Source organism: Anguilla anguilla, chromosome 5, assembly GCF_013347855.1.
Source record: "Anguilla anguilla isolate fAngAng1 chromosome 5, fAngAng1.pri, whole genome shotgun sequence".
Taxonomy (NCBI): Eukaryota; Metazoa; Chordata; class Actinopteri; order Anguilliformes; family Anguillidae; genus Anguilla; species Anguilla anguilla.
Window position 1 is genome coordinate 44308513 of NC_049205.1, and position 21856 is coordinate 44330368.

The 21856-nt window shown below is 40.1% G+C and overlaps 2 protein-coding genes across 3 annotated transcripts; both read left to right on the forward strand.

The window, feature by feature from the left end:
- The first annotated feature begins 309 nt into the window (after nt 1-309).
- On the forward strand, nt 310-17293 carry LOC118227512 (BCL2/adenovirus E1B 19 kDa protein-interacting protein 2-like). 2 transcript variants are annotated; one of them, XM_035418050.1, is made up of 11 exons: nt 310-1452; nt 5225-5320; nt 6104-6183; nt 6924-7109; nt 9028-9210; nt 10885-10987; nt 12196-12327; nt 12656-12742; nt 13091-13189; nt 13528-13563; nt 16474-17293. In XM_035418050.1, exons 1-11 carry the CDS (start codon nt 1094-1096, stop codon nt 16529-16531), a joined length of 1419 nt encoding a protein of 472 aa, XP_035273941.1. In that variant the 5' UTR covers nt 310-1093; the 3' UTR covers nt 16532-17293. The 2 variants fall into 2 exon arrangements, with proteins under 2 accessions (XP_035273941.1, XP_035273942.1); XM_035418051.1 differs by lacking the exon at nt 13528-13563 and having other exon boundaries at nt 311-1452.
- Nucleotides 17294-18550: 1257 nt separating this feature from the next.
- On the forward strand, nt 18551-21503 carry gtf2a2 (general transcription factor IIA, 2). The gene is made up of 4 exons (XM_035419163.1): nt 18551-18780; nt 19750-19854; nt 20721-20847; nt 21201-21503. The coding sequence occupies exons 1-4, from the start codon at nt 18709-18711 to the stop codon at nt 21224-21226; spliced, it is 330 nt and encodes a 109-aa protein (XP_035275054.1). The 5' UTR covers nt 18551-18708; the 3' UTR covers nt 21227-21503.
- Nucleotides 21504-21856: the final 353 nt, after the last annotated feature.

Below are 21856 nucleotides of genomic sequence, written 5' to 3' on the forward strand. Positions count from 1 at the left end.
TCCAGCATGTATGCACAATAACAGAACAGAATCACTCAGAAGCCCATTAGTTAGTGCGTGTTTTGTTTATTTGTTTGTTTGGTGCCTGTGTCCCTCATAGTTTTGGAAGCAATTTTTAAACATGTCTGTTTTGAAAACATACACAAAATTGTGACAGGAAGAGAGAGCGGACCTATTTTTGAGTTATTATGGGTTTCTTTTTGAAAGACTAGAGGAAACATGCTTTGTGTCAGTAATTTGACTTTTTTTTACACAGAAAACTTTTTTTGTTGAGACACTGCATGATCATTCTTCCCCTCTCCAATGAACAGTAGATGGCGATAAAAGGAATACAGATTAGTGCAGTAAATCGTGGAAGGAGAAAGGAAAGAAGTGAGGTAACGGTGGCTGAATAACGGGCTGTTTAGACAGATTGAAGCATTTGCTCCTTGTGCCTGGAAGCCTCAAACAGTACAGGAAAGGGCAGGCCAAAGACAGCAGCCGACAGCCGAGCAGAGGTTCATCATGGACGGGAAGATTCGAAAGCATACATAGTTAGCTGGGAATTGTAACTGCATGTGACAATAACATTTTGGAACTTCTGTGGTTAATATGTATCCGGACTTGCTGGTTTCTAACGATAATTTGCTTGCTGGGTAGTCTGCAATCCATCTTTGGAGCAAAAACTGTACAGCAGGAAGGAAATCAGGGTCGTTAGCTAGCTAGCAAGCAAGCTTAGCCTGCTTCAAGAGCTGGGTTGCTGGGCCACGAAACAATCTTCTTAACAAGATATCAAACTGGATGAATAAGTAGAAGTAGCAAGCCAGGTTATTATACGGTAGCGGGAATAAGTACCGTCGTGCTTACATTTTTTATAATGTGTAACATTTTTCTTGTAGGTTAGCTGGCTTTTAAAAATAAAGCTTCACTCCATTTTGTTATGCAAGGAGGTTTTGCAAGGTGGCCAACGTGTTAGTTTGCTGGTTGGTTAGTTAGCTAGCGAGTGGCTGCGAAATCAGCTGCTTGCTTTCGGGCTTGTTTCTGGTGTGGAAGACTTTTAAAAAGGACCTGAAGCTAACAGTTACTCTGTCGAATTTAGAAGACGCCTTTGGCCATGGCAACAGAAGTGGTTGAAACCGAAACGGAGCTGGGATACAACGTTAACGTTACAAGTGATATGGATTTAAACAAAAGTAATCCCGAACCAGACACACCCAGGATATTTGAGAACCTGGAGAACGGGCCCACGGAAACTTTGACTTCGGAAGAAGAAGAACCTGAAATCATACGAAAAAAGACGGAGCCTTTGTCGGAGAGTGCTGGGGACACATTATTGCAGAGTCCAACCAATGCAGGTGATCCACTACAGAAAACGACAGCGCTAGACAGCGGAGAAAAACCAGAGGAGACGCGGGTGCGAAGCTCGAGTCCAGTCGAGCTCTCCCAGCCGTCCCCACCAGGAGACAGTGGAAGGTGAGTGGCACCTTTGGTTTGCTTGGTGTCTTACAGCTCGCTGGCTAAATATTGCCGGGCCTGTGCATTGTATCCAGGTTAAATCAAACAGCTGTTGGGTGGAATGTTCTTGTTATTTCGATAACTGACGTTAGCTAACCTTACCTGACATTCAAATGATGTTGTGGTTACGGGAGGGGTTTTCAAACTCTGTCCTGGGATATTCTGGGTATGTTGATTTTAGTTGCAAACCCAGTCACAATCCTTGAAAGCAAGCGTTTAATTGTTCTCAGTTCAACACTTTTTTTGTCTATCTCATGATTTTTTCTCTCATTTCATATGATGTCTAAAATAGGCCTACCTGTGTAACATGCGTGAAGCATCGTCTCAGTCCCAGGACTTCTCAGGCATGTCAACTAACGTATGGCCATGCTGTCATTATTGAACGTGGCACATTATTTTTATTTTTTGTTTTAATCATAGACTGACTGGTAAAAAAAACTTTAAAAAAAAAACATTAAATAACTGAATTCAACAAGTGCATTTGGTCAAGTGATTAAGCCTTCATCAGATTCTCCCCAGGACTGGATTTTAAAACCATTTAATGTAGGGAACACTAAATTACAGCTCTGAGGCACGCATGAACTAGTCGTGGTGTTGCTGTAGTTTCACGTGTTGTTTTCTGCCATATTCTGGGTTTTTGTTAGGCAATGTTAACCCCAATGATTGTGCTAATAAATAAAAGTGACTCAAATGTTCTGATAGTAAATCTACACGTCTACACAGCTTGGGTTTCTTTTGGGATGTATTTGAAAGCAGCACTATTCTTCCAATAAAGCAGTAGGCCTACTTTGTACTGTCATGCTCATACTTAATATCTGAATATCACAGTAGTTACTGCTAGTATTTTCACTGCAGCCATGAACCCCCCCCCCCCCCCCCCCCCCCCCCCCCCCCCCCCCCCCCCCAAATTTTGTGATGCTACTAAAGAAAAATTAATGAATGAACAGGCTGTTCCACCCACATGTGGACATATCATCTCAAAGTGACTCCCAGAGAATGCCTGTTTGCTTAAAAAATGAGTGTTTTAAGCTTGGAAAATCCACAGAATGGAGCGTTTTTCATACTTTAGCTGAAGTCTTTTATAATCGTGTCCCTCGGTGGTTGGGGTGAGCTAGAGGCCTAAGAGGATTTGAGAAACTCCACAGGCAGCAGCCTTTACAGTGGACTAATATGTTCCAAATAGACCTACATGTTTTCATTATTTAAATGATAACAGCAGCCAGAATTCTCCTTCTGGGCCCTGGATTTCCACCCCCTCTTCTTACTATATCAGAAATATTTTTGCCAACTATTAGAGTGTTACCAAGAGAAAATAACATTTGCACAGCAGGAGATTGTGACCTAACCACATGAGCAGGTACACACTGAGTGCATGGTACATCCTTGACTCCTTGTCACGTTATTTCACTGAGTTGTGCTAACCGTAAAAGTTGTGCTTTAATTAGTGGGCTGTTTTATCAAGGTAGTTTGTTGAGGTTGTGCAATCAGGATTACTGGTTGGCACAAGCTTTGACAAAAAGCCTGTCATACTTTTGTTGGTGGAAGACTGAATGACATTTGTAAATGAGAATTTGTTCTCAATCACTTTTACCTGGTTAAATAAAGGTTAAATTAAAATGAAATTAAATTTGCGAAAATAAGCAGACTTACTTGTGGTCTACGTGATTGGACGTACTGATTCTGAGCAATAGTAACGCATAAATATCACTCCAACGTTTAAAACAAATATTTTACAAAGAAACATTCCCTTATCCTATCACCTTTATTAAATTTATATCTATCATGGAATTTTATACATCATTTTACACTTTCTTTCCTCTACCAGCTTTCTTGTGTTTTTCCTTTATTCTTTAATCTCCTCATCTCCATTAACCATCAGGGTTCCCCTTCTGGGTTTTTGTCATTGCCTTCTATGCTCTAAAGATCTGACTGGATTTGAATGTTGAAGGGAATACCCACCCCACAGAAGTGGTGGACAAGTCTGGTTATATTAACTTCTAAAAGCAACCTTTACCCAAATTTGGCAGGTAGCCTAGGTCTCAACTTCAAGCCCTTTTTTGAGTTTTAGGTTCTAGATATTTGCAAAGAGAGTTTGCAAAAGCTGGATTTCAGTGGAAACACAAGTCAGAGGTTTCTCATTGCAAAATTATCTAGGTCAAGAAATTTTACTCGCTCAGAAAATAAATTCCTCCTAATCTGTTGGTAGACTGTGTTCTAAGAAAGAGGTTTTAGCATTTGACTGCAATTAAAGAGAACTAGGCCAGCAGTGTGGACTTGTGCTTAGAGCCCCAGACTCCTAAACAGTGAACTGCACATTCAAATCAGAGTTGTGACGCTGCTTGTGTCACTCTGAGAAAGGTACTGTAATCCACTTAATATCCAACTGTGGATAATATGTCAAAACGGTAGCTTTGCCAAAAATGCAGGATACAGTGTCAAACAGTAAAAGGAATTTCTGTAATGTCCACACTTTTCCTCCTTCTCTTACAGTGGCTGTTTTATGTCATAGAATGAAATTTGAGGTGGAAACTCGCAATTTACTCATTGTGAAATTGCATTTATTGCAGAAAGCACAGTGCAAACTTTGTGTAACTAATGTGTCTGGAAGTGAATATTATTGTAGTTTTCAAGATTAGTGCTTTGAAGGGCTCTGCACTGTAGCAAAATAGAGGGCCTGCTGAAGATGGTGGGTGTGTAAGGTGATTTTCCTTCTCATCCAGTGTAGGAATGACAGGCATATCTAAGCCTTTACTCCCTGCTTCTCCCCGTTGTTCATTAAAGGTGAAAGGCAATCCCTTTGTCTAAATGTACACCAAGGGCCAGATTTACTAAAGGAATGTGATTGTTTTTCCAATGCAAAAGGCAGTTGCTGCAAGGTTGTGATAGCTACAGTATGTTGGATTTAGGCTACTAAACAGTCACAATGGGACAAATTTGCTATTATGATGTCATTTGCAGGGATTACATCACTCTGCAACTTTTTATTGATACATCGTTAAATGTGTACATGCATTTGTTTACCTGGAGTGAATGCACTAAAACAGGGTGGTGATTATGTAAAATAGGCCAATTAAGTATTCCGTCTAATTTAATAAAGCATACATTAATTGCAACTCCTCTCTTTGCATGAGAATTTTAGAACTCCTGAAAGCAGGCGGTAATTTGTCTGTGCTGATATAGCCTATATAGCTCACACACAGGATGCCAGGGAAGAGTGCCGGGCTGCAGCAACACACCTTGTGGGCTGCATGGGGTGGAGGTAACCGAATGCATCCTCTGATGCTTAACACTCTGGAAAGGAGACAGGATTTGAAATATGTTTCATGCATGTTTCTACTAATCACTTCTCTCTTATTTTCTGGTATAGTATGAAATTATATTTGTTTTATTGAAAAGAAACAAGACTCCTCGAAGTCATCAGCTAACAGTTAGTTGGCTATAAAAAAGCAGTTCTGAATTTGAACAATTGAAAGAATTGTACTGCGTGTGACAAAGTGATGTCTCATGTTTTCAAAAAAAAAAAAAGAAAAGAAACTTGCAAAGGAACTTTACTTCAATGGGAGGAAGTGGGCTGTGCAGTCCAGAACTAACCATACAGAAGTCAAAGTTGGGAAGGTTTTTTTTTTCTCCCCAGACCTGCTTTGCATTGGCTTAGAAGCTACAATCTCCCACTGAATAAATTATACTTCATACAGTGCCTGTTGGAAACTGTCTTTTCGTTTGGTTACAGCTTGGAGTGTCAGGAGTCGGTGGATACCACAGAGGCATGTCTGAGGCTTGAGGGGGTGGAGCTTAAGGAGGAGTGGCAAGATGAGGACTTTCCCGGGTAATCATTACATACTGTGTGTATGACGGCTAGATTAAAACTAAAAATCTGGTCATTTGGTGGAATGGTTGTACCCTATAAATGTTTGATGAGTAAAATTCTGAATATTTGGTAGATATCTGAAACAGTTTGAGTGGCATGATGTTGATTACATTTGTGTTTGAGTATAAATGAAGAAGTGAAAGAAGGGGTATTACCTCTCCATTTTTATCCTGTCTGACAATAGAACCATTTCTGATAAAAGTAAATGGACAAAAAGAAAGGCAATCGGTGAATTCCAGTGTAAATCAACCCCTTGAGGTTATTTCTAGTGCTGCTAGCTGAGAAGTAGCTTCTTATTACACTAAGCACACTTAAATACAGTAAGTTGTGTGATGACACTGCAGACTAAAGTAGATGGGCATTCTCAGACTGTATAGCTTCTAATTAGGCTACATTCTTTACTAAGCAGGTGCACTTACACAGAGAATCTTGCATAGCTTGCATATTGCTTATGTAACGTTTATGCAGACATTCATTCCATAGAGGGCCAGCTGGTGACTGTGAGGTCATGAACCTTGCCCACCTTCAATAACTTGCATACATTCAACATTTCATGAAACATTATCTTTCAATTCAACATGCTCTTTTGCATTGATGCAACATTCACACAGCTCAAGTTTCCTGAATAAATCTGGGCAAAATCCATTCCCCAAGGGTTCACCTGTCTTGTCACGCCCATGATTTGAACCTACAACCTTCTGTTTACCTTTAAGGTTCTTTTTTTATTGCTTGTGTTCATAGACCACTGCCTGAGGAAGAGGAGGAGGACCTGCAGCTTGAACCGGAGCTTTTTATTGGCACACCCACAGAAGTCAAACCAGGTAAGTCCTCACAAGACCTTTCTTTCAAGTGGTAGCTTTATGGTTGACGGTGCCACTGTGCGCTTACTACAATTCAAAATTATGGGTTCCCACTGTCTTTTTGAATGCCCTTTAAAAATGATTTTGTCAAAATATAAAAATAAAGTTTATTTCAAAAACAAAAATGCCTATAAAAGAATCGGTGATAAATACAGTTTTTACAGTGAGAAATATGTGTCTTTTGTACTTGATGCCATTATCAGTTCTGCTAATGTCAGTACACAGATGTTACCTCAGTGATTTCCTCTTCATGTGAATAATACATATACAAGTTATATTTTCAAATTTTTGTTGATCCTTAAACATATTTGAAACATCAAGGAAATTTTTTAAAATCAGTTTTTAGTGGAAACCGTTATTTTGGGCTGTGCATACTACCACATTGCAATGGCTGGTCTTTCAGAACTTTCCAAATATTTAATTCCCCCCTCATTGTCATGTAAGGAATTTGGTATATATTTGGTTTATATTATTTATTTTTATTTTTGCAATATTTAGCCATTCTCACTGCTTGTCTTTATATTTAGCTGAAGTGTATCCTATCTTTTGATAATTCACATGTGTTTTCAACCACTATTAAAAGCAGAGGCTCTTTAATATTTGGATTTTAAACACAGTTCTTGACCTCATTACAGAAGGACCTTTGATAATGCAGTGTGAAAATGGTCTTTTTTAGAATGAACATTTTTTTCTTCTTTCAGGGACTCCGCCTTATGGATTAAACAGTGACAGCAAAGCCAAGAAAAAGCTGGAGGCCCCGGACATCAGCTTGACTCTGGACCGCACCGGAAGCTCGGTTCTGTCCGATGAGCTGGAGGAGAGCACTGAAATGGATCTGGAAGATATAGATACTCCGTCTGAAAACAGCAACGAGTTTGACTGGGAAGGTAGGTCTCTTGGATTGTGGAGCTTCCAAAGACTGCTCTTGGCTAGCTCTGCTAGCTCTGCGTTGCATTTGAAGTTGCATGAACTAACTGGAGTTCCTTTTTGTTGAGAAATGTTACAGTAGTTTCCTCCTTTCTGGTCTTATTTCTGACTCATTTTCATTGTTAAGCATATATCTCCTCTTTCAGGAATCCAATTGCAAGTAAAATTAGAAATTTTTTATCTCAGCCAGGGCAGGAGTGCACTTATAGTCACCGTCTATGTGATTGACGGCAGCCATTTTGTGCCATTACCCTGGGGAGAGGAGTTTGTTTTCTTGCCCTGGGGAATAGCCAGACTGAGAGACTGTCATTCAGCCAGGACATTGTGCCCCAGGTTAAATGTGAAGTGAACTGCGTAGTGTAATGGCAAGTTGTTTTAAAAGGTGTTTTGTCTCTATTTCCATTTCTGTTTTCTGCTCACTCACCTGGAAGGATTGTTTCCTTGCGTTATTTGGAAACAGGCCAGTAGCGCCGTCGTGTTTCTCTGCTCCATGTGGTAAGGTCTTCAAGACGGAACCTCTAATTGTCTCGCAACCAAAAGTGACCAAATCTAAAAAAAAATGTGATTTCATTTATTCTTTCATTTTGCCTTATGCCCGTCATCATCAGCGGTGCAAACAAATTTGGGTGCCTGGGTATTTCTTCTATTGTTTGTCCATGGATTAATTTGTTATTTTTTACTTTAAATCCTGCTTCTTTTTGCATGTTGCTTTGTTCTTAATTGAGATCCAGTTTCAGCCATTATGGGCTTTTTTGTTACTGTTGTTAATCAGACGTATACCTGCACATGCATCATACTTACATTTGTTATGCCTGTTTGTTGTAGTTGATTTCAGATGTGCTTTAAAACGTTTGTACTGCAGTCAGTGCTTGTGGACAGAAGTACTATGCTGTAACCCATACCTGGCCTTGGCCACACCCAGGGATGGCAGCCCCCCCCCCCCCCCCCCCTCCTTAGATCACTAGCAGGCTCACGTGATCCACCTACATCAGCTGCTTCAATTCCACTGTCTTCAGTGGGGATATTCACTAAATAATACGGTGGATGTTATTATATATTAAATAAGAACTTGGCTCTCATATTTTACTGTAGTACCCCTTGTTTTCAGTCTTAAGTGCCCCCCCCCCCTCCCTTCCACTCACAAAAAGTAGCACTAGAGACCCTGGCATGTGCAGCCATAGCGTAATAAATGATGAAACAGAGCAGTACTTTTATAGGATGTTTTACATATAAGTGCCTTCTGAGTAATGAGGTAAGTGCAGGCACTAAAGGTTGGAAATAGGCTGCGTTTGTCATTGGATGATACTGCATGTGAAAAGGACAGAATGATCCCTTGCATGCTTTGTGCTGCAATCAAATTTTGATTACGTGTCCTGGTGGATAACTGAAGAGTTTGTTTAATCAGGGAGGGCTGGAAAATAAAGTGTTCTGTTCACATTGTAGTCCTCTGTCATAATGACATCACCTCACTCCAGTGGTGGAGAGATTATGAAGACTGCTCTGCCCTCTGTAAAGACCAGTGAAGTGGAGCAGTAATTAAGCATGGACATATGGCCACAGGTGTGATCAGTGGGATCAGTTTTGATGCAGTAGGCCTCCTGGACTGTTCTGTGAGCCTTTAGAGTAAATGAATGAATGAAAGAAAGAAGGATGGAAAGAAAAATTTTCCAGCAGTCCGTTCTGCATCAGTGTAATTACAGATGTCTTATTCAATCATGGCTTTCACCCGCCTTCCTCCTGGCGGCACAGCCGAATGTCTCTCAGTGATTCAGTGAGACCCTGGAATCCTCAGATCACTTCAGGCCACAGGTAAAATTAGAGTTGGGCGATTGAGAAAGCGCAGAGCTGTAACATTCCCCGTTTCGCTTCTCTCCTCAGACGACCTCCCGAAGCCCAAAGCCACGGAGCTGCTGCAGAAGGGGGTGGAGACGGTCCAGGAGTACTCCAGCGCGGAGGAGAGGGAGGAGGGCCGCCGATGGAGGGTCTTCAGGATCGGCGAGCAGGAGCACAGGGTGGACATGAAGGCCATCGAACCCTACAAACGGGTCATCAGCCACGGAGGTCAGTCGCAGCCTCGGCCTCTCACTCTGAAACGCCCGCGGGTTTCCTCTTCGAGAGCGGGTTTGTGTCATTGGCTAACTGGTACTGCCAATCTGCAGCAGTGACTCAGTCGCTAGGATGGGGTGGTGTAAGACAACTGCACCATCGGCGCCCCCTAGATCCTCACCAAGTACACACTTCAGGTGCTGCTAAAACAGAGACAGGCCCCACTTCCAATGAGCGCTCGTTCTCCTGCAGTCCGCCATGTGGCCTGTGTTGTGGAAAGCGATTCAGCTGCTAGACTCCCTGCATGGGTGCCCGACGGCTTAGTAGTGATGCGACAGAAAACCAACTGGAATTCAGAGATGGGAGAAAGAGTGAAATGGGGGAGAGAGAATGCGCTCAGCTGCAGCTGTTGTACGGGTCGTTTAGCCACTCATGCTGGGCTGAGTGCAATTAATGGCCATGGTAACTGAATTATAAGCTTCTGAGGAGAGTCGTCGCTATGCCCTGAATAAGCGTGACAGTGAAAGAACCAAAGTGCGTCATATGGTGTAGTGTGTACTTTTATTAAAAGCTACAATTATCATAGTGAGAAACCAAAAGATATTTGCTCCTTCTTCAAAACTCTCCCTTCTGAAAGCCTTAACCAATCAGCGATGTTTCTGGTAATAGGTCACTTCTATGGTAATAAGTGGATGTTGTCTTCATTCACTGATTTTTCTCCCCACTTTGAAACTGCCCAAATTTATTAAGTGTGTGTGTTTGTATGCATATACACTTCTACAAGCATTCTTCAGCAGGACCAGGATCACCATCTGTTTCACTCAATCAGTGAGATACTGAGAGAGCGAGACACTCACTTTGGCTGCCAGCTGTTTTCTCAGGCCTGTTTAGCCTTATGAATATGCATATGATTGCTGCTTTCATTGAGACTGGATGGAGTTTAATGGGTGAAAGCCCCAGCAGCCTTGTGGCATTATGGTCTCTTGCCCATTAAAGTATGTCACGGTTACTTTCCTGTGATGTGATACGCGTTTACTCCTCTCATTCTCTTGGCACACGGTTCTATCTCTCATTAGGCTCTGAACAGGTTGTGCTGCTGCAGTCCAAGTATAAAAGGCCATGGAAGACTGCAGACAGCCATCCATCCAATTTTCTGTACTGTGGGCTGATTGGCCCAGTCCTCTTCCAAAGTTGTTTTGTGGACTATATTTTGCATATGTTTTGTATTGGCTAAGCATGTTATCAGCTTCATTTTGGTTTGCTTCGTTATAGTTTCAGGTAAATATATGGGAAAATTGTAGGTCAAACTTTCTGTTGGGGGAGGCTGGGATTCTTCAAACTTTATTTATCTTTGCCGGTATTTTATAAGGAAAACTACTCTTGCACTGTGCTCATGTTTGAAATGGTTTTCCACTCTGGGGTGTCAGATTGGAATTGGTTCACTTTACTATATTTCCGCTAAAGGCTAATTCTGTAGTTATTGTAATGTAGAGGATTTTAAGCTGACAGCTGTGTTTCAAAGCCTTCCCTGGAGCAGCCTTGACATAGATTCAGAATTTGCCTCATGGATATGTTTCTACATTCTGTTTGGAAGGCCATATGTCACTTTACTGTATGTCTTAATTTCACTTTGCCACTTAGCAGGAAACTCATTTTTCATGCTGTATTAACTACTGTCATTTTTTCCAGGTTACTATGGAGATGGTTTGAATGCCCTCATTGTGTTTGCTGTGTGCTTCATGCCTGAAAGCAATCAACCAAACTACAGATACATCATGGACAATCTATTCAAGTGAGAAAGCGTTTTATATTTTTGGCTGCAATTTAGCAACCCTAGCTAGTGAATGGGTACTTTTCAGTTCAGGTTTCTTTTTTGATTATGAGAACAGGTTTTGGCTTGTCATCACTGTCTATCAAGCCTGATCTTGCACACCCAAAGAGTCTCAGCTTCAACATGACCTGACAAGCTGTTTAGCATATTAACAAGTCTAACAAATACATCCAGATATTAGTGCAAAACTTGTCTTTAATGGATTTTTATCTCTGCCCCCTTCTTCTGATGACCGAACTCAAATTGACAATGGCCCCGTCTTTTAATCCTTTTTAAAATTGCAAGCAAAAAAACTCCAAGCAAAATCCCCCTTGATCTCCTTTTGCCGAGTCGGATGAGGTGAATTTTTTGGCTGAAGGGAAACTTCAGCCATTATCGACAGCAAACAGCTTTTCACTATTGTCTCCATGTTCGTTTACACTTAAACAGAGGGGTTGCAGCTGCTGGGTGGCTCGTCTTTCTAAAGCACTGTTCTAGGGTATGTATGGGCCCCATGGCCTAGTGCTGAAGCTGGGCAGTGCCAGCTGTGGCTGGAAGCCCCACCAGGCGATTCACAGTTAGCTCTGGCATTGCCCAGGGATGGGAGGGTATAAGTTGACCGGATTTAGCATGCCTCATCACACACCAGTGACCCCCAAGGGTCGATGGGGCACCTGTGAGTCTACCTGTTCAGCTGCACACAAGGTGTCTCACTCCTTCCCATGTCTGTGCAAGCCCAGCCTGCTGTCTGAAGAAGCGACGCCTTACATCACAAGCTTTGGAGAAGCTCATGCTCGTCTACACCTTCCCAATTTGATGGCAGACCTTGAGGCAGTGTGCGCTGATAGAACAATTGGGTATTCAAAAATGGAGAGAAAAGGGAGGGGGGAATTTTTTTGTTTACACTGGTAGTGTTCCCGCTCAGCTCCCAGGTATGCATTTAGATGGGCACATAACTGCATCATGTTTTGGTTATTATAGCCGCCGAACCACAAAATTCCTGTCATCATAAATTTTATGCTAATTACCAAACAAGTTTGGTTTCAATTCCTTTAATTTTTTCAAGAGCTTGTGTAGACTGTGTCGTCGGTAGTCGGATCCTTTGAATACAAGGATTTTATGTTGAGATGCTTTTGGACTTAAAGGAGTCAGCTGTTTTTCAAATGGCCATTCTCTTTTCCGCTTTGCAGGTATGTGATTGGGACACTGGAGCTACTGGTGGCTGAGAACTACATGATCGTATACCTGAACGGGGCTACATCGCGCAGGAAGATGCCCAGTGTTGGCTGGCTCAGGAAGTGCTATCAACAGATTGACCGCAGGTGAGGACACGCAGCTGGATAGCATTGGATCAGGCTCACCAATGCTGGATAGCTTGCCAACAGTTGAAATTACACAGTAGAATTTCCAAAAGAGAATAGTTCCCTTTTAAATAAGTTCTCCTCACATTTTTAGAATGTCTGAATTCTTAGAATGTCAGTACTTCATTTATGACTCATTTACTGAGTGATTTTATTTAACCTCACAGTATGACAGTATGAGTAAATTAAGGGAAGAGGAAGTTCCTGAACTTTAGTCGTTATTAGATCCAGGTTGTCCTCGTGCAGAGAATCACAGTGATCCTCAGACCATAATGAATACTGCTGATAGGTTACGGAAGAATCTGAAGGCTTTGATCATTGTCCATCCCTCCTGGTTCATCCGCACAGTTCTCGCCATCACAAGGCCCTTCATAAGGTAATGTGTTTGCAGTGACATTTACAGTTCATGATTCTGACCATTTAATCAGAGTTGGTCTGTATAGTAATTGGATGTAATTACTATAAACTATCTCCCAAGTTCCACCATAATTCAAATCACTAGTTACACCAGTAGATACTGATCACTTTTTCAACAAACTGTAATATAGGCATCTAAGTTTTTGTTTGCATCTCAGTCTTGACAGAATTCAGGAATCCATATAGATGATCACAGAGAGTTTACTTGGTGGAAGTACAGGGCAGTATCGGTGGTTCTGTATGATTTTGTTACTTATTATGAGCCCTAAAATATAATTGATCCAAGGCTTTTCTTTTTTCCTTATAGTTCAAAGTTTAGCCAAAAAATCAAATACGTGTTCAACCTGACAGACCTTGCTGAGCTCGTCCCAATGGAGTATGTGTCCATACCGGAGTGCATCAAACAGTGAGTGCTTCGGACCTGTCTCTACACACAGTGTCCATTCGGACTGTCTCGCTTTGGCCTCTATATGTTCTGTTTTCCATTGCCTGTGAAGAACATTTTCAAACGAGGCTACCCTTGCACATATGGTATTTAAGGTTTTAAGCCACCATATGTGTGTTGAGCCTATTTTTCCCTGTATTCATCTAGTTTTAAAGTGACCGCAAGCTACTGTATTCACTGTATCATAGCTTGGATATGGTGCCCTAAATACTTTTGACTCAATTGTTCTGACAGATGTTTGTTTACTGCATAACCAACATTTCCTTTATTTGCTAACCTCTTCTCCTTGCCCTTCAAAGGTATGATGAAGAAAAAAATAGGAAAAAGCGTAAAAGGTATTTGCACTCATACTTCAGAGGTTAAGCCTGTGGACATTTTTTCTCGGCCTTGCACAGAACTAACAATTAATTTATTGGTTTGCTTTGCGGAATGTCACTGAAAAGTCAGTTGCACCCCTTGGGGTGATATATCTGAGGTAAAACCTGAGCCAATTCATTCCAGAGTCAATCACTGTCTTAACCTTCATAATGAGTGAAACATCCTATGCTCCAACAGACAGAAGTATTATTGTAATCCTCTGAACTGTTTGTTGATTTCTGCTTGAAACCTTTAAAGTTCTGAATTTAACAAGCATTGAACAGCTCTGAATTCATTAGATAAAAATAACTAGACAATCATTAACCTTTGTTTGAATGTCATTTCATATATTTACTATAATGGCATGTTATTTATGAAATGTATGAAATTCTAAGGTACTTCCGATGTAATGGTTTATTAAAAAAATAATGGTGTCTAAAACCCATTTGAGTGAAGTGACCCTTCAAGTTGGTTCTTTAATACCAACATGATATGCCATTGGGGTTCAACTTCTGTCCATAATAGGCCCTTTTTGTGCTACATTAGTGCCTCAGTCCCAAAGCTAACCAATACATAGATTTTTCTAGTAACTGAAGTGTGCTTCATGTGAAATTTTCTCAAGTTCAATGAAAACCTTATCTGCTGCTAATTTAGTTGATTTTTCTGAAAACAAATCAACTGTAATGTATTTAAGAGTCTGTTTATAACTTCCTAGACTATGCATTTTGTACAGTGTGTTTCGTTGATCCACTAGGATGGATGTTCTTTTGTTGCATATAAATTCTGTAAAACGTGTCGATGATTTTTGAAATCTGAAATGGATATTCTGTCATCATTTGCCTTCAATTTGAAGTTTTGATTAGCCAATTGAATAAACTTTGCTTTCTTTGTTACTTAATACTAATTAAATATTTGCAAGATGTCCGGGCTCCTTATAATCTATGTATTCCAAATGGGACATCTTTTTTTCATCAATCAGTTCCTTTTTAAGCAAGCCGCACCTAGGGATTGGAGGCATGTTAGCATTCTCTGTTAATGATTGAAGAATTGCTGTTTGCATTGACAACCTAAAAGAAAGATCACAAGCAGTGTGATAAATCAGAGTAACATGCTCAGAATAATGTGCACTGTGTTTGTAAGAGAGAGGAGAAAAATCAGAAATCGATGCAGCGAAGTCTATTCCATGCAAGAATGGATTCTCTGGATTGGTCATGAAGGTTCTGTCTGGTGTTGGTTCTGCTTTAACCAAGGGTGGAGGGAATTATTCTCAGTGGTCCTTGGGAACTTTGTAATGTGTTGTTTCAAACATCAGTATCACCTAATCATGGGAATTTGAGTCTTTTCTACACAGCAGGTTTTTGTTTGCCTTCACTGCTGCTTGCATGCTTGACACCCTTGGCCTACTGCAGAAAGAGGGAACTGTAACTGTGAATGTTCACTGGTCTGCTACTGCTGTGCTTGTCTACTGCAGAGGGCTTTGTGTGGATGGCCCTTTCCTAGCACATTTATAAAGAAATGGCAGGTAAAGCAAAAATTACAGATGGCTTGTGTGCCCCTAAGATATTATGAATGGACATTTGCTGTGGACAAATTGCTTCTCCTTTCAACACGGAAGTGCAACTGTGTTTTGTATTTGGGCTGAATCTTTCAATCATTTTGCTTTTAACCTGTTGTGCAGTGGAGACAGCCATTTCAACAGCCTGGAATTTGTTGATGGGTGTGGCTAATGATGTGGGTGAATTTTGGTTTTGCCATGGTTCAATAATAAATGTCATCAAGTAAATGACAATTATGTAATTGTAAGCAGGGTAAAATTATACCCACACTCCTCTACCCCACCCATACACAAATGATGAAATTGTTCATTTAGATTAGGTGCCTCGTCCAAGAGCACTGCAGTCCTGTCCTGCATTATTCTGGATTTGAACCCACAGCTTTTGTATTATAGACTCAGTAATCTTTTGTACAGTAAATCTGTGCCATATTTACTATACAAAATGGAGTTTCTCCAAAATGGAGAGGAGTTCCTTATGCAAGTCATAGTAACTCCATAGTAACTCCAGTTCAGCCAGTCTGCTAAGCTTACACAAGCTTAACTGAATAACTGCTGTCAGATTTTTTATTTGGTAATTCCCAAAGAAGTAATATCATATTGTCCCTTCCTCTGATTAATTTAAGAGCTTCAGTCTTATATTTTAGAAAGATACTAGCGACTGTCTCTGTCATTTTACAGGAAACAACACGATTTTCAATTCAAGGATGAAGTTTGGCACACAAATCAAGTGTTCAATATTGGGTAGTCATCATCCAGTCAAGAGTTTTAATTGAACTAATTGAACTAATTGAACTATTTGAACTACTGAGAATTAATTGAACTATTTGAGAGGGAAGAAATGGTTAAAGTGTGTCAATGTAAGCACCAGTGTGCCTTGAAAGTTGATTCATAAATACTGTGTCACTCAAAACACTATTTTGACCACAACTAGGCGTGCTCAGATCTGATAGCGTTCTGAGTTTCCTGTCTGAGTGAGTGAACGGCTCCTCAAAGGCAGTTGCGGCACCTTGGTTTTGGCACTGTGCCTCTTGTTTTTGGCTGCCACTGAAGAGTCCTAGAAACTCTGTGAGTCATTCAGACTGAAGTAGGCGGTACACTTCGAATAAGCTTCTCACCAAAGGTAAACACAGTACCTTTTTACATTCCATAGCATAGCACAAAAGACACAGCTAAAGACAGCAGTCCGAGTCAGTCGCATCCTCAAAACTGCCTTATTTTCTCTGACAACAAACCACAGTTAAACAGTTTCTGTCAAAGTCCTGGCATTTAATTATTTGAACATTGAAGAGCTCCCGCCCATAAACAGTGAATGGACTATTGTTGTACTCTGCAGGATTGATCGGGATATGTGCGGAAAAGTGGAGATAGCTACCGCAGCTGTGCCAGAGTGAGAGAAGACTTCCCCACCCCTCACTGGAAACGAGGAAGACTAAAGAATGTGTAGAACCACTGCAGCTTTTATTACTTTACAGCACGTTTGTCTCACTGCCTGTGGACTGTAGATGCAAGTGCTCAAGAAAGTGCTTTCCTTGATATGTTATGGTTACATGTTACACGGTGGAAACCCTTGCTGTGTCAGTTATGCCAAACACTCGATGTGCATTTGACAATCACAGTGCAGTGATTCATGCACTGTAATAATCTTTTATCAAGCCAAACTGATTTTTTTTTTTTTTTTTTTAAAGAAAGTTGTAGTTCCTGTTTGTACTGTGCATATATTTAAGGCACTATGTTTGTTTGTGGGTGATGCATGTTTGTTATAGCATTTTAAATGTATATTTATATTCCGAAAGTGATAAAGGACAGAGATTAATATATTTTTATGTTTTTAAGATTTAAGCCTAATTTGTTGGTCTGCAGAGCCACAGAAGGTGTGGTCTGTATCATATCACTTTTTGTGACTGGGTTCAGCTAAAGTGCACTGGAACCCTGCATGAAAACTCCACATCGTGTCTTCTACTTGCCTGTCTGTAGAGAAAGTGAAACAAAGCAAGGACATTTTACATATAGCTGTCATGTTGGCATGTGATTAAGCCATTTTAAACAAAGGTCAGAGATCCTTGATTTATATTTTATGGAAATGCTTATATTTTGAATGTATTTTCTGCAACTGAATTTTCTGGATAATAAACATTAAATTTCTGTAAACATTTCTTTTTGAGTTTTGTCAATCTCTGTATCAAGTACGCTGTTTAATGTGGTTAGTCTGGTTACAGATTTACTCAGTTGTCAACAATTGACTTGTAGGCTACTTTTACAGTATTAACTCCAAGTAAACTTCCTGTTGCAATAATGACTATATGTTTTCACTTAATAATTAATAATCTTACTTAATAAACCAGCGTAACATCAGACTGGAACTCATCACTGAATGAATGTCGTTATGTTCTCTGATATTTTCACAATGTCCCTGAAAATGCACCAGTTGAAATTTTTATTATTATTTATTGTTTGGAATCATTAATGTCTCTATCGTATTTTATTATTGACTGTTCTGGTTTCCAGCTATACATTTTGGTTTAAATTAGGTGGACATTATGATTGGTGGAGATTATCTAATTAGGGGGGGGGGGGGGGTTTTACTTGGGCTTTTAAACGATCTCCTTTCTAATGATCTTTTCCTTTTTTTTGCCGAACAGATTTTGTTCTGGCTCATGTTCATATGAAACACAGTTACTTGGTCGATGTTGTAGGCTATTATTCTGCAGTATTACTAGCTATTTCAGCATTAAAAATAGGCTTCTTTCAGTGGGACTCATGGATTCAAAAAAAGATTCATAAAAAAGTGTTTATAGTACCTACCTATAATAATTTACAGTGCCTATTTAATGTCTTTTCCACATAGGTGATAACAAATTTAACTTTGGTAAGACATGCTACTTCCAGTTTCATGCAGTGTTCATTTAACCATGATCATGTAAATAATCAATAATTATATACAGTTTTTATTGTGTCTGGATATAGAACTGTAATGGTTGAAAAGGTCTCCTCGAATGAATCGGAACTCACATAAACAAAATGTAAGTGTCTTCCTGCCAGGAAGTTCAGTCAAGAACTTTGCGTAGGCACTGATGACTAACCTCACACCTGTTCGTACTGTCAAACAAGTAGTAGATACATTTTTGTAAATCTTGAGCACTGACGTTAATTTACCTTTAGGGAAGGAACGGGTGTATGGCAAATTAGCTTGGGCAGTAAACAATACTATCATGCACTACTGGATGCATTTTCAGTGCAATATAACATCTTGGGTTAAATTTATACTGACAAATCAGGTTACATATAAACACTTGGTAAAGGCTCGAATGAGTAACTGACAGCAGGTGCCTGAAGAAGCACATTTTCTGTGAATGGAAGCGACTCAAGGCAACCGCCATTCAAATGCATTTCGTAATAGGCATGTATGTCCACTACGCTGCTTCGTAGTTTGTCGTATGACTGCTTCCTGTGAATTAGACGATTGAACCGGGGAACAAGAGAAATTCTTATTACTACTAGCGAAGCCTTCAAATTATACAAAGATAAGGAGTTTTTACATACTTTAGATTAGATAGTTCGGGTGAAAGCAATGGCTTATCAGCTTTACAGAAATACTACGCTGGGAAACAGTCTGCAAGAAAGCCTGGACGAGCTAATTCAGGTAGCTAGCATATAGCTTTAGTTGGTTCCAGCTAGCGTTACGTGTTGAGTGTTTATGTGGGTAAGAATGCTAACATTAGCTAGCAGGCGATGATAGCTAGGTAAGTTAATTTAGTGCCACCCAAAATCAGAAACGAGCCCCTGGATAATGATGGCGAGTTTGTTTGGCGCACTATGTTAGATGCTAGTTTCCGAGCTAGGTAGGTAGTCTATCCATAATAACTAGTTACATCAGGTACACGTAAGTTAGCTAGCTAGCAGGCATCACGGGAAATACCTGTACTATCACTGAGCTAGCAAACTAGCCGAAACGTCTCTAGCTAATTTACCCAAAGTAATCTGTGCAACGTAACTCATTGGCTGGTTAATGAACCTATTAACGTCATTTTTCTAAATCGGTGTACGAGTCATTTTGCTTACATTTTTTCCCCCAATTCTGATCATTCGGAGCCTATTTATTGAGTGGCTAATAATACTAATGTAACCTAGCTAAGAGTGTTTAAATCAATCATGCATATCAGTCAACGTCTGTAAAATGTGTAATTGTAGTTCGATAGCTAATTGAGTTTCTAAATAATGTCACTGTATTTTCCAATGCCAGATTGGCAAATGTACATATGTAGCTAATGTTTTGATTGTATGGCGGGCTAGTTAGCCAGACACCAAACGTTACCCAGTTTCTTCGTAATCCTATGTAGATGGTTTGCCTGTTAGTTAGGTAGATAGCTAGGTTAGGTTAGGTTGGCTAGCCAGTTTGCTTTTGTACTTTCTAGCAAATGTAACGTTGCTTGTTAATTAACGTGTAATTTAATCATTCGCTAAATGTTAACATTATCAACTCATTTTGGCCAGGGGTTGCGTTGTTGAAAGCTCACCTTTCAAGGATGAAACCACTGGATATTACAAGTATTTGAGTCTGTTGGAATGAATAATAACGGAGGTGTCTATAAAATGAATTTCCGTCTTTTAGACCCAACAGATAACTCCTCAACTTGCGTTGCAAGTTCTGCTACAGTTTGACAAAGCCATCAACGCCGCATTGGCCAATAGAGTGCGCAATAGGGTCAACTTCCGGGTGAGTATTGTGCTTTGGAGCAGTTACACTGCATGCTTGCAGTGTAAACATCTGTCAGGTCATATATGGTTATGACGAGTTTTCGCGCCATACTGTGGTCGTGTTAAGGCCGCCGTTCTTGCAATAAATATTACGGAAATTCTCGAATCAGGATAATTTATCACTTTTAATACGGCGAGTGTGGAATTCCCAATTTGGACTTCTCAATCACTCAGTCTCATTTGTGATGAGATGGGACATCCTCTCTCTCGCTCCTTAGACAACAGTAGCTAGCTACTATACAGAGTAGCTATACACTAGCTGGCTAGCAACTATATAGAATCTAAATACATTCCTGAAGGGTTTTATTTGGATGTGCCATGACTTTGTTCGGGAGCTGACCTTTGTTCAAAACCATGAGTAAGAAAAGGTAGTTGGAACGCAAAGGTTGATGTATTAATGTTTATTTGTGCAAATAGTCTGGGTAGCAGCAAGTGTGAGGCCTTTAGTGATAAAATTCGGTGGTCTAAATTTTTGCTGTTCAGTCACCCCCGAAGTGTGTTTTTTTTTTAACACTATTATTATTAATATTATTTTTTCAAAGGAGTAGATATAAAGTTTGATCATGCTCGTGGGCGACATTTTGAAGGGTACATTTGTGAGTATTTTGCAGTAGATATATTGTAAAGCAATTTAGTCTGAAATTGTTAGTTTTAATATAACTTTGAATGAGATGATAGCATGCAGAATGCCCCCACCCTCCATTGCGTATGACCAGATCTGAGTTTACAGGGAGAGCTACGCTGTCTGCATTTCTGAAATGACTGTAAGAATTTAGCGTTAAATTCCTTGGATTTGGAATGACCATTTGTCCTTTTAATTTCCAGGGATCGCTGAACACCTACAGGTTCTGCGACAACGTCTGGACATTTGTTCTGAACGATGTTGAATTCCGGGAGGTCACTGACTTGGTGAAGGTGGACAAAGTGAAGATTGTTGCCTGCGACGGCAAAAGTAAGCAAGATGTGTGGCTTGCCAGAGCTTCAGTGTATTTGGTGCTTCACATCGGTGTCACAGTTGTAAACCAAACCCCCCTGCAACAGGTTTGGACATGAGGTTTTCCCTTTCCCTGCTGAGCTGAATGTTTTGAGACACAAATGATTAAACATGTTTAATCTATTTTTTTGCTGGCTAGCTCACAGGAGAATCGTAGTTACCACCTGTTTTTGCAAACCTAATTATTATTTAGTAGTCCTGTGTGTAAGGGCTGAGAAGGGAATGCAATCAGCTGTGAAATTGCCAGAGTGTGCGTTAAAATTCAGTTAAAATATGATTACTACAAGTTGCACTGTCCTTGAATCTTTCAGATACTGGTTCCAATGCTGCGGAGTGAATGCAGAAGATGGGAGACCCTTAACCGTTACTGATGAAGAGAGGCTCACGTGTGTTAGGGAAAGCCACACAGACAGGACTGTATATATTTATAATTTATTACAGTGATTTCTGTAAAGACCTGATTGTTCAAACCTGTAAATAAGTGAATCGGTGGTAGCAGCAGAAAGATGAGTGGATCATGTCTTTTTTTTAAATGAGTTTCATTGCCCAGCTTTTTTCAGTTCATATGTTATTCAGCTTAAGAATTCTTTAATAAACTTTTATTTAAAAAAATATTCTTGTTTTCTTGTTTGATAATGTAGAAGTAAACTATAATATAGTGTCTGTTGTCGATAAGGTTCTATTTTTTAATTGATTGAAGAGAACGGTGTTTTGATGATGCTGCATAACAGTTGACAGGTACTGAATTTGCAACTGCCAAAGAAAGCCTCTCCTTGGCATGGAATTAATTATCAAAGTGTTTTGTTTTAAAAAAATATATTTTCCAGGCAGATGCATTGCTTAAGACTCTTTGGGCAGTACTTTCGAGTGGCATGTGCTATTGGGATACTCTTGCTTAACATAACAGTGTATCCTATGGGCCAGATTGAGTCCAGACATTTGTAAAAATTTCATTAACTTGTAACTT

What these genes read in the sequence shown, in the direction of transcription:
- LOC118227512 (XM_035418050.1), top strand. Translation starts at nt 1,094, where the DNA reads ATGGCAACAGAAGTGGTTGAAACCGAAACGGAGCTGGGATACAACGTT. An exon ending in CCACCAGGAGACAGTGGAAG is followed by an intron (nt 1,453 to 5,224) that starts GTGAGTGGCACC and finishes GTTTGGTTACAG; the next exon opens with CTTGGAGTGTCAGGAGTCGG. An exon ending in CAACGAGTTTGACTGGGAAG is followed by an intron (nt 7,110 to 9,027) that starts GTAGGTCTCTTG and finishes TTCTCTCCTCAG; the next exon opens with ACGACCTCCCGAAGCCCAAA.
- gtf2a2 (XM_035419163.1), top strand. Translation starts at nt 18,709, where the DNA reads ATGGCTTATCAGCTTTACAGAAATACTACGCTGGGAAACAGTCTGCAA. An exon ending in GCCTGGACGAGCTAATTCAG is followed by an intron (nt 18,781 to 19,749) that starts GTAGCTAGCATA and finishes TCCGTCTTTTAG; the next exon opens with ACCCAACAGATAACTCCTCA. An exon ending in TGTTGCCTGCGACGGCAAAA is followed by an intron (nt 20,848 to 21,200) that starts GTAAGCAAGATG and finishes TGAATCTTTCAG; the next exon opens with ATACTGGTTCCAATGCTGCG.